Here is an 11,662-nt window from a genome sequence, read left to right as displayed (position 1 = left end):
AAGCTTGTTAAAGTAAAAGGTTTTTGAAATATATTGTATCATTATTTTTATGAATACTCTCATTACTACTAATTTAGAAAGTTTTGTAAGTACTATTATGACTAATTTAGAAAGTTTTATAAGTGCTTTGTTGGCCTTGATTTTTATTTTTCAATTTTTTTTTTAGGTCTTCTGTGGATTGAAATGTCTATGATTTTATCTGCCTCCGTCATTCGTGTCAGAGATGGACTGCCGCTGTCTGCATCTACTGATTATGAGCAGGGCACAGGAGTGCAGGAATGCAGAAAGTACTTTAAGATGCTCTCCAGGAAACTTGCACAACTTCCTGATAGATGTACACTGAAAACTGGACATTATAACATCAAGTAAGAATGTTATGGAAGTTTTTGTCATTAGTCACTTGCCTAGAGGTTGTTACTTTAATGAAATTTAAGTGGTTGCAATAGAAATACATGTTTTATTAACTCAAGAGAACTTGCAAGTCAACAGTCATATTCTGAATTTATACTAAGTAGAAGTCCTGATGCTAGCAACCTTTTTGCAGATTCTCTGGATTTTATTCTAGCTTTAGAAAACTTTATTTTTGCACATAATGCTTCTTATAAATTGCCCACTAAGTATTAGAGTATTCTTATGTGCTCAAGATTGTAGCAGGCAAATTGTATGGGAAAATGCTAATAAGTAAAGTTTTATCCTCTTGGAAGGGCAGATTATCCATCTGTCTATCCTTTAAGACTGGGTGATAGGATAGAGTGTGACTGTGGTGATTGAGTCCTCCAGGAAGAGTGAGATTTGACCAGAAATTATAAAAATGAAAAGGAAGGCAGTTACAGAAGGGTTCTATGAATAAGGAGTAAGGCTGGAGCAACAGCTAGTGGAGAAGCCCTTTAATACATCTTAAAAGATAGAAGTAAAGCCAGTGGTGCTGAAGCATGTGGGGAATTGGTCAAATAGCAGAACTTGGGGTCAGAAAGATAGGATTGGGACAGGTCTTTTAGGGTCCTCTAGGCCATGATGAGTCTGTTACTTTATTAATCCTAATGCAATAGGAACTTATTGGGGAGTTTTATGCTGGAGAATTGTATGATCTGGTTTTAGCTCTGAGTAGGTTGTACTAGCCACTTTCAAGAGTGTAAGGGAGACTGTGTAGAAATAGAGTGATGGGTAGGAGAGACTGTTAGAAATGATGACTACAACTTGACTGGGGTGATAATAAAGAGGAGTAGTTGGATTTGGGTTACATTTTGGGCCTAACACCCATACATGGCCCTTATAGACTTTAAGAATGTGAAGGAAAAAAGAAAATAATCATATGTAGATTTTTGGCCTTAGAAACTGCATGTATAATGAGGCTAAAATTAGAAGACTAGAGAGGTTAATTGCATTTCATTGATAAAAGTTCGGTTTGGACATGTTAAATCTGAGATTCCCATTAGCCATTCCAGGGGCACAGTTGGCTGAATGTGTGATCCTGAAGCTTGTCCTGAAAGAGGACAGATGTGGGAGATTTAGATTTGGAAGTCAGTTTATGATTTGTAATTATATGAAAACAAATGAGATCGCTTTGAACAGCATCCATATGAAACAATCAGAGATCAGTTAACTTGGGGGTCTGTGATGCTAATTTGAACATAGAAGGAAGCCAGATAATGACATGGTCCATGTAGGCTATATGAGCAAAGTGTTTTATTATTATTAAGATAAGACTCTATGTTTTGAAGAATTAAAATTCACCTAAAGCAGGACATCCAAGTTTAGGGAAGGGAAGCAGAAGCAGCAGTATGTGCTGCTGCATGGCATGCAGGTGTGCTAAGTTGTCTGACGTGGTGCTAGGGGATGAAGATTTGCAGGTAGCTATGAGACAGGTTTGATACCTAGTGTGGGACCAGATCCTGGATTGCTCTGAAAGTTCAAATTGAGGGAAGTTATTTTGATACAGTAGGTTGTATGTAGGTTAGTGCTACAGGTTTGAAGGAAGAAAGTCACTTGGTTAAAAAACAAGCAAGCAAAGGTGGGAAGTGGCTCATGTTTTCACTCTGCACTCAGGAAGCAGAGCTAGCAGATCTATAAGTTCCAGGCCAGCCAGGACTACATAGTGAGACTCTGTCTCAAAAACAAAACCAACCAACAAAACAAAAACCTAAGACCATAGAACATGGAGTAAAACAGAAAGTTTAAGAGAAATAAGGCTCAGAGGTCAACTTGGTACTACAGTGTGAAGTAGGAAAATAAATGTACAATTGAGAAAGAAAATGTTGAACAGGAATAATGGTCAAGCCTGCTGAGGTGGAATACTGCAGATGAAGCTGTAGAATTAAACAGCCCTTGGAGAAGGATTGTTTAGGATGTGAGGAGAGGAGATGAAGTCCCATGTAAGTTGGTTTTTTTTTTTTTTTTTTTTGGCAGGGTCTCACAGTGTAGTCCTGGTTAGCCTTGAACTCACTCTGTAGAACAGCCTGGCCTGGAACTCAGAGATCTGTCTGTTTCTGACTTCCCAGTGCTGAGATTAAAGGTGCAGGCCACCATACCTGGCTTTTATGAGATCTTTCCCAATTGAGACAATCTAGTGGAAAGGGGGATAGGGATTTTAGAACCATTTGCATAGATCCAGTTCAAAGTTTGAGGGTAGAAATGTCCCCTGAATATAGAGAGGGCTGGAATAGAACTTTAGAGAATGTCCACAATTATTTGAATCACTTAAGAACTGTAAAATAATCAGATGTTACATTTAATTGGAGTTTTGAGGATTTACCTATAAAATAACATATTGATGATAGTGGTTATATTGTATCCAAAATGATGCTTTAGCCTGCTTCTACTTAGAGGAAGACAAGGACTTGAAACATGAAGCATTTAGGTAGCAGGCCTTTATAGTGCCTGCTGTCACTTTCAGTTCCATTTGTTTTCAGGCAGTGGGATAAACATGTCAAAGTTATTGGAGATTGGCTTGAAGTATATGTTAACACTGGAAACTACCTGGTATTAAAAAATAAATCTTTTTGTTTTTGTTTTGCTCTATTTTCTTAAAAGCAATTTAAATGCACTAAATTTTTTACTATGTCCCAATTCTATTTAATTATGAATTTTAGATTTTCTATCAGTTATTTTAACCCTATCTTATTCTACCACAAAGGATTTGGGACAATTTTCAAATACATTAATTCAGGAGGCCAGATGAAGAATCAGACGCAAGGACTAGATTCAGGAGAATAAAAACAGAGGTAACCCTTTCTGGAGATGCAAACACATGGCCTGTGCATTTGTTAGAACCGACCTGCAAGTGCTGTTCTGAATTCCTTGTGTCCAAGGCAAGGTAGGAGAGCCAGTCAGTAGACAGCCATGGATTCAGTTTCCTGTTCCTGAGACCTGATACCCAAAAAAGGGGCAGCATTTGGCTAGCATTTCTCAAGTAGATATGGTAGTGAGCCTTTTGTGACTCTTTTCTTATATTCCTTGGTATAAGGACATGACATGATATGAAATTTATTTTTTAGATTGGTTTATTGATTTGGTTGCATTATGGCTTTAAAATTTTCTTTTATATTTACTTAGTGAATGGGTGTGTGTGCTCATAGATGGTGTGTTCACTGTTGCCAGCATGGCATATACCACATTCAAAGGTCAGAGTACTGTTGGGAGTTGGCTCTCTCCTTCCACCATGTGTCTTTCAGGGATCCAATTCAGGTCATCAGGCTTGGAGCCAAGTGTCTTCACCCGCTAAGCCATCTCACTTTTTGATTGCACATGATTTTTTTTTGGGAGGGGAGGGTTCTCTGTAGCTTTGGAGCCTGTCCTGAAACTTGCTCTTGTAGACCAGACTGGCCTCAAACTCACAGAGATCCACCGCCTCTTCCTCCCTAGTGCTGCGATTAAAGGCATGCACCACCACTGCCCAACTTCAGACAGTATCTTACTGTGTGCCTTAGCTGACTTTAAATTTGTGATGATCCTCCTGTTTCTGCCTCTTGAGTGCTAGAATTACAGGCATTGTGCCTGGCAAAACAAAAATGACAGAGGTTAGGAATGGGATAAGTCAATAAGGGTCCAATCTAGCCTGATCCAAGAATATGGTTCAGATATATTTAAATGCATAAATTGCATAACTTTTATAACCAGGCATAAAAAACATCTCTGCATGTTGTTTTTGTAGTCAAGCTTTTAAAAGGGGCTGGAGAAGAGAACTTTTAACTGTGGTTGCAGAGTATCATGTATTTTTTTCATTAATAAGAGATTCTGTTGGTTGGCTTCTAGACTGTTAGGGGTATTCACGGTATGTAGCAGCGAATTCAGTCTGATATAAATTGGCAGTTTATTTGTATTACTTGACTTAACATTTTTTATGACCTTTTTTTCTCCCTGCTGTGAGTTAGATGAAACTTAAGGGCTTTGCAGTAGTAACGTGGCACACAGCCTGAAGCTGCCACCAGGCTACCCCTTTTTGTCCTGGCCGCGCTAAATACTAAGTATCTCTTTCTGTCAAAGCCCAGTTTATAGCCTGCTTGTTTTGAGTACCTCCTTTCCTATTACTAGTATTTCATTTTCCTGATGATCTCACTGTCTTCATAGGTTTCATGTAGAACTTGTTCAACTGCTCTTCTTCACCATTTAAATATTAAATTCTCTAATTTGCTCTCTGTAACTGGATTGTAACTCCTTGAGGTAATTGACCCACCACAGCCTAACCTATTTTGAATATTTATTTTTAATTGAATGTCTGTGTGTGGGGGGGGTGCTGCATACATGTGGATTTGTGCACATGTGAATGCAGGTACCCTTGGAGTCCTGAAGAGGGGGCCAGCTCCCTGGGGGGTTGGAGTTTGAGGCTGTAATGAGCCACCCGAGGTGGGTGCTTGGAACAGAACTCAGACCCTCTGCAAGTAGTACATGCTCCTAATCATAGATCCACCTCTCCAACCCAGCCTAACTATTTTAATTCTTCATCTTTTAGTATAATGTTTTTCATATCTGCATAGAGACTGAGTGTCAGAGTAACTAAGTTGTAAATGTCGGCTAAGCCACTTAGTTCCTCACATTGATGTCTAATTGACTTGGCAGAGAAAGACTAGAGTTTGGAGGGGGAAATATGAGAATAGTAAGGTTTAAAATTAAAAGAGCTCTTTTAATTTTCTCCCTCTCTGTATGGGGGAAACAATGGGTTTTCCGCGACTGCAGTGGCCTGAAGGCCATTTTGCTGGTAAAGCATATTCCTCGGAGTACGGCTCACATTAGTGCAGTGTCTTGCACATGTCATAGCAGCAGCTAAAGCGAGAGGGGCCCTCGTTTGCTTTCTGTCGCTGTGATAAACACCATGATCAGAAACAACTTGAGGAGGGAAGGGTTTATTTGCCTCACACTTTCTGACACAGTCCGTTATTGGGGAAGGCAGGGCAGGAACTCCAGTAGGGCCACAGTCAAGGACCAGAAAGAGCCCTGCTTACTGGCTTCTCCCAGGATCATGGTCAGCTGTCCTTTTTCATAGGACCAGGGTCCTCTGCTTAGGGGTGGCCAGTCTGATGAAAGCAGTTCCCCAGTTAAGGTTCCCTCTTCCCTGGTGTGTCAAGTTGACAGTGATACTAGCTATGACAGATATTTTAGGAATTCACAGTGTTCCCAACCATGGAAATAAGTCTATTTTCTCCAAAAGGTTGTTTATCTTTGAAGAAACCTTACTGGTTGATCTTGTTGATTGAGCAGAGCAGGGAAGAGTGTGAGAGTAGCCATTTGTATAATTTTGCATTCCACAGTGATAGTATAGTAATTTTTTTCTTTTTTATTTATTTATTAAAGATTTCTGTCTCTTCCCTGCCACCGCCTCCCATTTCCCTCCCCCTCCCCCAATCAAGTCCCCCTCCCTCGTCAGCCCAAAGAGCAATCAGGGTTCCCTGCCCTGTGGGAAGTCCAAAGACCACCCACCTCCATCCAGGTCTAGTAAGGTGAGCATCCAAACTGCCTAGGCTCCCACAAAGCCAGTACATGTAGTAGGATCAAAAACCCATTGCCATTGTTCTTGAGTTCTCAGTAGTCCTCATTGTCTGCTATGTTCAGTGAGTCCGGTTTTATCCCATGCTTTTTCAGACCCAGGCCAGGTGGCCTTGGTGAGTTCCCTATAGAACATCCCCCAAAAAGAGGAACATGGGATGTACTCACTCATATTTGGTTTTTAGCCATAAATAAAGGACATTGAGCCTATAATTAGTGATCCTAGAGAAGCTAAATAAGAAGGAGAACCCAAAGAAAAACATATAGGCATCCTCCTGAATATTAACCTTCATTAGGCGATGAAAGGAGACAGAGACAGAGACCCACATTGGAGCACTGGACTGAAATCTCAAGGTCCAAATCAGGAGAAGGAGAGAGAGCACGAGCAAGGAACTCAGGACAGAGAGGGGTGCACCCACACACTGAGACAATGAGTATAGTAATTTTTAAGGAATTATTGTTTCATAAATGATGTACTTCCCTTGTGCTGTAATAAATATCTAATGAATAAACTTACTTTATTACTTTAAAAATGGCTACAGCAATCATTATGAAAATTAAATTGTGTCCTGTGAGGCCTTAACACTCTGTGGTTGACTTTGGAGTTAAAAAAATCAGATTGTGTCTGTGAGATCTCTTTTAATTTTGAGACATTGATCTTATGAAAAGGCATATACCCTGTGGGGGCCAGTTTTCCCACTGTGAATTTTAATGGAACAATGTAATTCATTGGTTCTTTCACTGGAATTCATTTGAAGTCAGCCAGGCTGCAGGCCTTCTAGGCTCTCTCCTTGCCTGGAGATGCTGTCATTTTGTATTTGTCCCTAAACTACTTTCAACTAAAATGCCATTTTAGGCCTCCTGTCTGTTAGTTTCAGTCAGTAGCAGGACTTTCCTTTCACTCTTTGGTGCTATTTTCTGATGACAGGAGTTGTAGCCAGAACAGTAGCCTAGTTATTCACCACCTGCAATGGGCAGGCACTGAACTCTGCAGTGGCTCTGAGCGCGCTTGGTTAGAGGAGAGCTTCTCCACCGTGGGCGCAGTCTCACAACTCACATCAGTTTAGACATACTATGCATGTTGAATAAACTCGTCATCTGGCTTAGGAAGCAAATTATTATGGTTTCCATGGGAAAATAATATTCAGAACTCTGACAGTGTGATCACTTTGGGCTCCTTAAAATTCTCAGACTTCTTTATCTTTCTAAGTTGACATTGCTTGGTATACTCATTTTAGTAAAATTTTTGTGAAAGGTTCTATTTCAAAAGTACTATTTTTTCTATTTTTTTTAAATAAAAAAAGAACATTAAAATACCTGTAACTCCAAACATTTCTGAGGGAAATGAGTCCCTTCTCTGGCCTCTGTGTGTAGGCATGCACACCTGAACATGTGTACATAGACTCACAGAGACACATACATACACAAATAAATCTTTAAAAAATTATATTGAATATTCTGAGGGTCTAGCTGAAGCTGTAGGTGTGATCCTCAGCACCACATAAACCAGGTACTCAAAGAAGTCGAGGCAGGAAGATCAAAAGTTCTCAGCTACATAAGAGTTTAAGGATATCCTGGAAATAGGACAACCTGTCTAAAAACCCGTTGTGATTAAATTAGAGAAAAGAGACTGTGTCCATTGGCAGTACAAACATGCATATGTAAAAATAATGATAAAGGGAGAGGCACCACATTTTCACTGTTACATTCAGTGACCTCTGCCAACACCCTTAGCTTCAGGTTATACTGAAGATAAAGTGAACTGAAACAGCAGCGACTGGAAGAGTAGGTGAAATAGTACTCTTTCTGTGTTTTAGTCATTGAGATTTTACTTTGTGTAGACACTACTGGACTGTAAGCAAGTGAGTGATACCCATTTGGTATTTCTTTATTTGTTCAGTTATTGAACACCTATTATGCACTAGATCCCACTATTCTAGGAGCTAAGAGTACAATAGTGGGCAATACAGAAACCATCCATGCTCTCATAGAGTACAGTTGTTAATTAAAAAGACATTGCAGAATGCAAATATGTAAATGTACACTTGCAACTTGAGCTAGTTCATGATTAATAGCAGCTGCTGTTTTATAACCACAAGGGTGAGATCACTTAGATCAGTGGTTCTCAACCTTCCTCATTGTTAATACAGTTCCTCATGTTGTGGTGACCCCAACCATAAAATTATTTTTGTTACTAGTTCATAACTGTAATTTTACAGCTGTTATGAATTGTAGTGTAAATATCTGGTATATAAGATATGTGATATGTGACCTCCAAAGGGGTCACAATCCACAGATTGAGAATCACTTCTGTAGATCATGCACTTTTCAAAGGCCTTTAAGAACAGATAGGTGGGGCTGGAGAGATGGCTCAGAGGTTAAGAGCATTGTCTGCCCTTCCAAAGGTTCTGAGTTCAATTCCCAGCAAACCACATGGTGGCTCACAACCATCTGTAATGGGGTCTGGTGCCCTCTTCTGGCCTACAGGCATGCACACAGACAGAATATCGTATACATAATATATTTAAAAAAAGAACAGATAGGTGAGTGGACTTTAGCCAGGTCAGGATTGGTGCACATGGAGAGTGGAAAAGACAATATTCTGGAAGCTTCTGTAGGAGTGACGGGGCTGGGAGTATGTTGGCACACTTGAAGCTCTAAAATAGGCCTCTGTGGGATGCAGAGAAGAAGATGAAGTGGAAAAATTGGAAGGCTTTCCTGGCATGGGGATATACATATACAACTTCCAGATCACTAAATCTCATTGTTCTTCATGTAGTTGAAGAAAAACAGAACAAAACAGATTGATCTGTGGCTGAGAAAAAAGTGAAAAAAGATTAAAATCTATACAACATGCAAGTTGGTGTGTTGTAAAAAGATTATAGGCTCTGGAATAAGCTGTTTATCTCAGCTCTTGGTTTGTTGTGCTGGAGATCAAACACAGGACTTTGTAAAACCTAGACAAGTACTCTACCAACTGAAGTATGTCCCCAGGTGCACCATCTCTGTTTATTAATAGTGTGGCCTTGGGTAAGTTACTTGACCTCTCTAAGGCTCTTTATTTGCAGAATGACCTAGTTAGTAGCCTTTTATTGTGAGGATAAATAAAAAATTTATGCAAAATATTCAGCAGAGTAGTCATCACATCAGCATGTTGTTACTGTTGCTACTCTTACCTTCCTTAAGGAATAGTGTCTATATATAAACATGAACCAAGTATGATGGATACGTGCAGATAGCATGCTTGTAGTGATGTTAGACTGTTTCACAAGAAGTCTTCAGTGAGATGGTAAGAATCTCTGTCTGGATCAACAATAATTAAAAAAGCAATTATTATTCTTATTGCAAATGTAAATTAACAGACCTGGCATGTACTGTTAGGAAGCTGTTTTTATTTGAGAGAAAGAATTATAAGGCTAAATTTACTCTGAAAGGCAAATGTATAATGGTTTATAGCCTTTTCAGAGAGCATCGTACAAGTAGATGACTTTCTGAAAATGCCAGAATATAATATTTAAAAAAATTGGGTTTTCTGTATTTCTCACACAATCTTCCATCTAAATTTAGCACAAACAAGATTTGCCATAAACTGTGAGTTAGATGTCTGTGGTTTACTGAACTATTAATGTAGATGTACAGCAAAACCCTGACGTAACACAGGAAATGACCAAAATCTTCAGTCACATTATTAAACAATAATGAAATTACTTTTGTTTTACTAGTTGAGAGTTCTGAATGGATGGAAGCCAATTGCTAATTGTGTCCATGCTATTCAAACTATTGTGGAGTACATTCAAATGCTAATGACATGGCAAAGAATTTTAATAATGACAGAATGTATTTTGAGACAAGAAAATCACTTGGGAAAATATATTTTAGACTACCTTGGTAGCACATGATTGCATTCCCAGCACTTGCGAGTCTGAGACAGGAGGACCAGAAGTCTGATGCCACCCTGAGCTATTAAGTTCAAGAGTTGTTCAAACCCTAGACTTATTCATGCTAGGCAAACACTGAGCTACATACCTAGCCCAGGCCTTCTTAACTATTGCAAAGAATATTTTCTAAAATTGGAAATGGGTTTTTACTTAACTGTATACCATAATCAGCTATAGTAAATTAATCTTGCTTCTGTAATACTGCTATCCTTTCTGTCTTTCTTTCATTCTTTTTTTTTTTTTTTGTCACTTAATCCTAGAAATATTCATTATAGCAGCACAGCCCTCTGCTCAGGATCCAGACTGGGGTTAGGTATTATCATATGTGGTTGGCATGATTCTTTAGACTTCTTTGTTTGGGAGCACTTTTATAATCTTTATTTTTCAAGCATTTGTTTGTTTTGTTTTAAAAGAATATACCTCCCTGGGGTCCCTAGTAGTGGGACCAGGATCTCTCCCTGGCACATGAACTGCCAAATGTATATATTCTCAAGACACAAACAGTCTGACTATCCTGGAACTCACACTGTAGACCAGGTTGGCCTTTGACTCATGGAGATCCTCCTGCCTCTGCCTCCCGAGTGCTGGGATTAAAGGCATGCGCTACTACTGCTTTTTGGAACCTATTCTCTATGATGGGATGCCTCACTCAATCTTGGTGCAGGGTGGAGGAGCTTGGTCCTGCCTCAACTTGATATGCCATGCTTTGTTGACTCCCATGGGAAGCCTTACCCTTTCTGAGGAGTGGTGGTGGTGGGTGTAAAGGAGGTGGAGGGGGAGGGAATGGGAGAAGGGAGGGAAAACTGTGTTAGGTATGTAAAATAAATAAGAAAATTTAATAAAAAATAAAAGCAGGATAATTAAGTTATAAGAGCTAGTTAGGAAAAAGCCTAATCTAAAAAGCCTAATTTAAAGGCCAAGCTTTCATAATTAATACTGTTTCCATGTCATTTATGGGGGCTGGTGATCCAAAGATAGTCTGACAAGAAAACTTGCTACACTAGAGTTATCTGAATGGAGGGAGATTTAGTTGAGAAAGTGCCTCTATAATATCCAGTTATAATTAGTGATTGATTGGGGAGGGCCCAGCCCATTGTGGGTGGTGCCATCCCTAGGCTGGTAGTTCTGGGTTCTATAAGGAAGCAGACTGAGAAAGCCATGGTGAGGAAGTCAATGACCAACACCCCTCCATGCCTCTGTCTGCATTAGCTCTTGCCTCCAAGTTTCTGCCCTGTTTGAGTTCCTGTCCTGACTTCTTTCAATGATGTGGAAGTACACTTCCAAGTAAAACCTTTCCTCTCCCCACTCCCCCAAAGAATATGCCTCCCTGCCTAAAAATTGGAGTGTTGCCTATTTTGCTGTTTCTTCACTATTAGATTCTGGTTATACATTCCAGTTGGGAATACTGACAAGTGATGCCTTTCCTTAGAGTGCCACACTTGGAAATGCATGCTGTCTGCCTGCCCCTCATTACTGGTATTAGAATAACTTGGTCAACAAGTTCTCTGGTTTCTACTATAGAATTTCCTCTTGCAGCTAATAAACGTCTGTTGCAAGGAGAGGCTGCTTGTTCGTCCTGGCCATCCAGCTAGCTTAGTCCTGAAATAACCACACAGAAACTGTATTAATTAAATCACTGCTTGGCCCATTAGCTCTAGTTTCTTATTGGCCAATTCTTACATCTTTTTTTTTTTTTTTTGGTTTTTCGAGACAGGGTTTCTCTGTGGCTTTGGAGCCTGTCCTGG

At 39.6% G+C, this 11,662-nt stretch overlaps 1 protein-coding gene across 2 annotated transcripts in view; it reads left to right on the top strand.

Annotated features, from left to right (window-relative positions):
- Positions 1-11,662, top strand: part of Sec22a (SEC22 homolog A, vesicle trafficking protein) — a 69,767-nt gene that overhangs the window by 7,139 nt on the left and 50,966 nt on the right. For both annotated transcript variants that reach the window (XM_005344889.3, XM_026788193.1), the window contains exon 2: positions 167-365. In XM_005344889.3, the coding sequence (XP_005344946.1) occupies positions 184-365 (182 nt within the window). In that variant the 5' untranslated portion in view covers positions 167-183. The remainder of the gene's footprint in view (positions 1-166; positions 366-11,662) is intronic.

This window comes from Microtus ochrogaster, chromosome 2 (assembly GCF_000317375.1).
Source record: "Microtus ochrogaster isolate Prairie Vole_2 chromosome 2, MicOch1.0, whole genome shotgun sequence".
Classification (NCBI taxonomy): domain Eukaryota; kingdom Metazoa; phylum Chordata; class Mammalia; order Rodentia; family Cricetidae; genus Microtus; species Microtus ochrogaster.
Note: the sequence above shows the minus strand (reverse complement) of the source record. Positions and strands in the feature narration are given on the sequence as shown.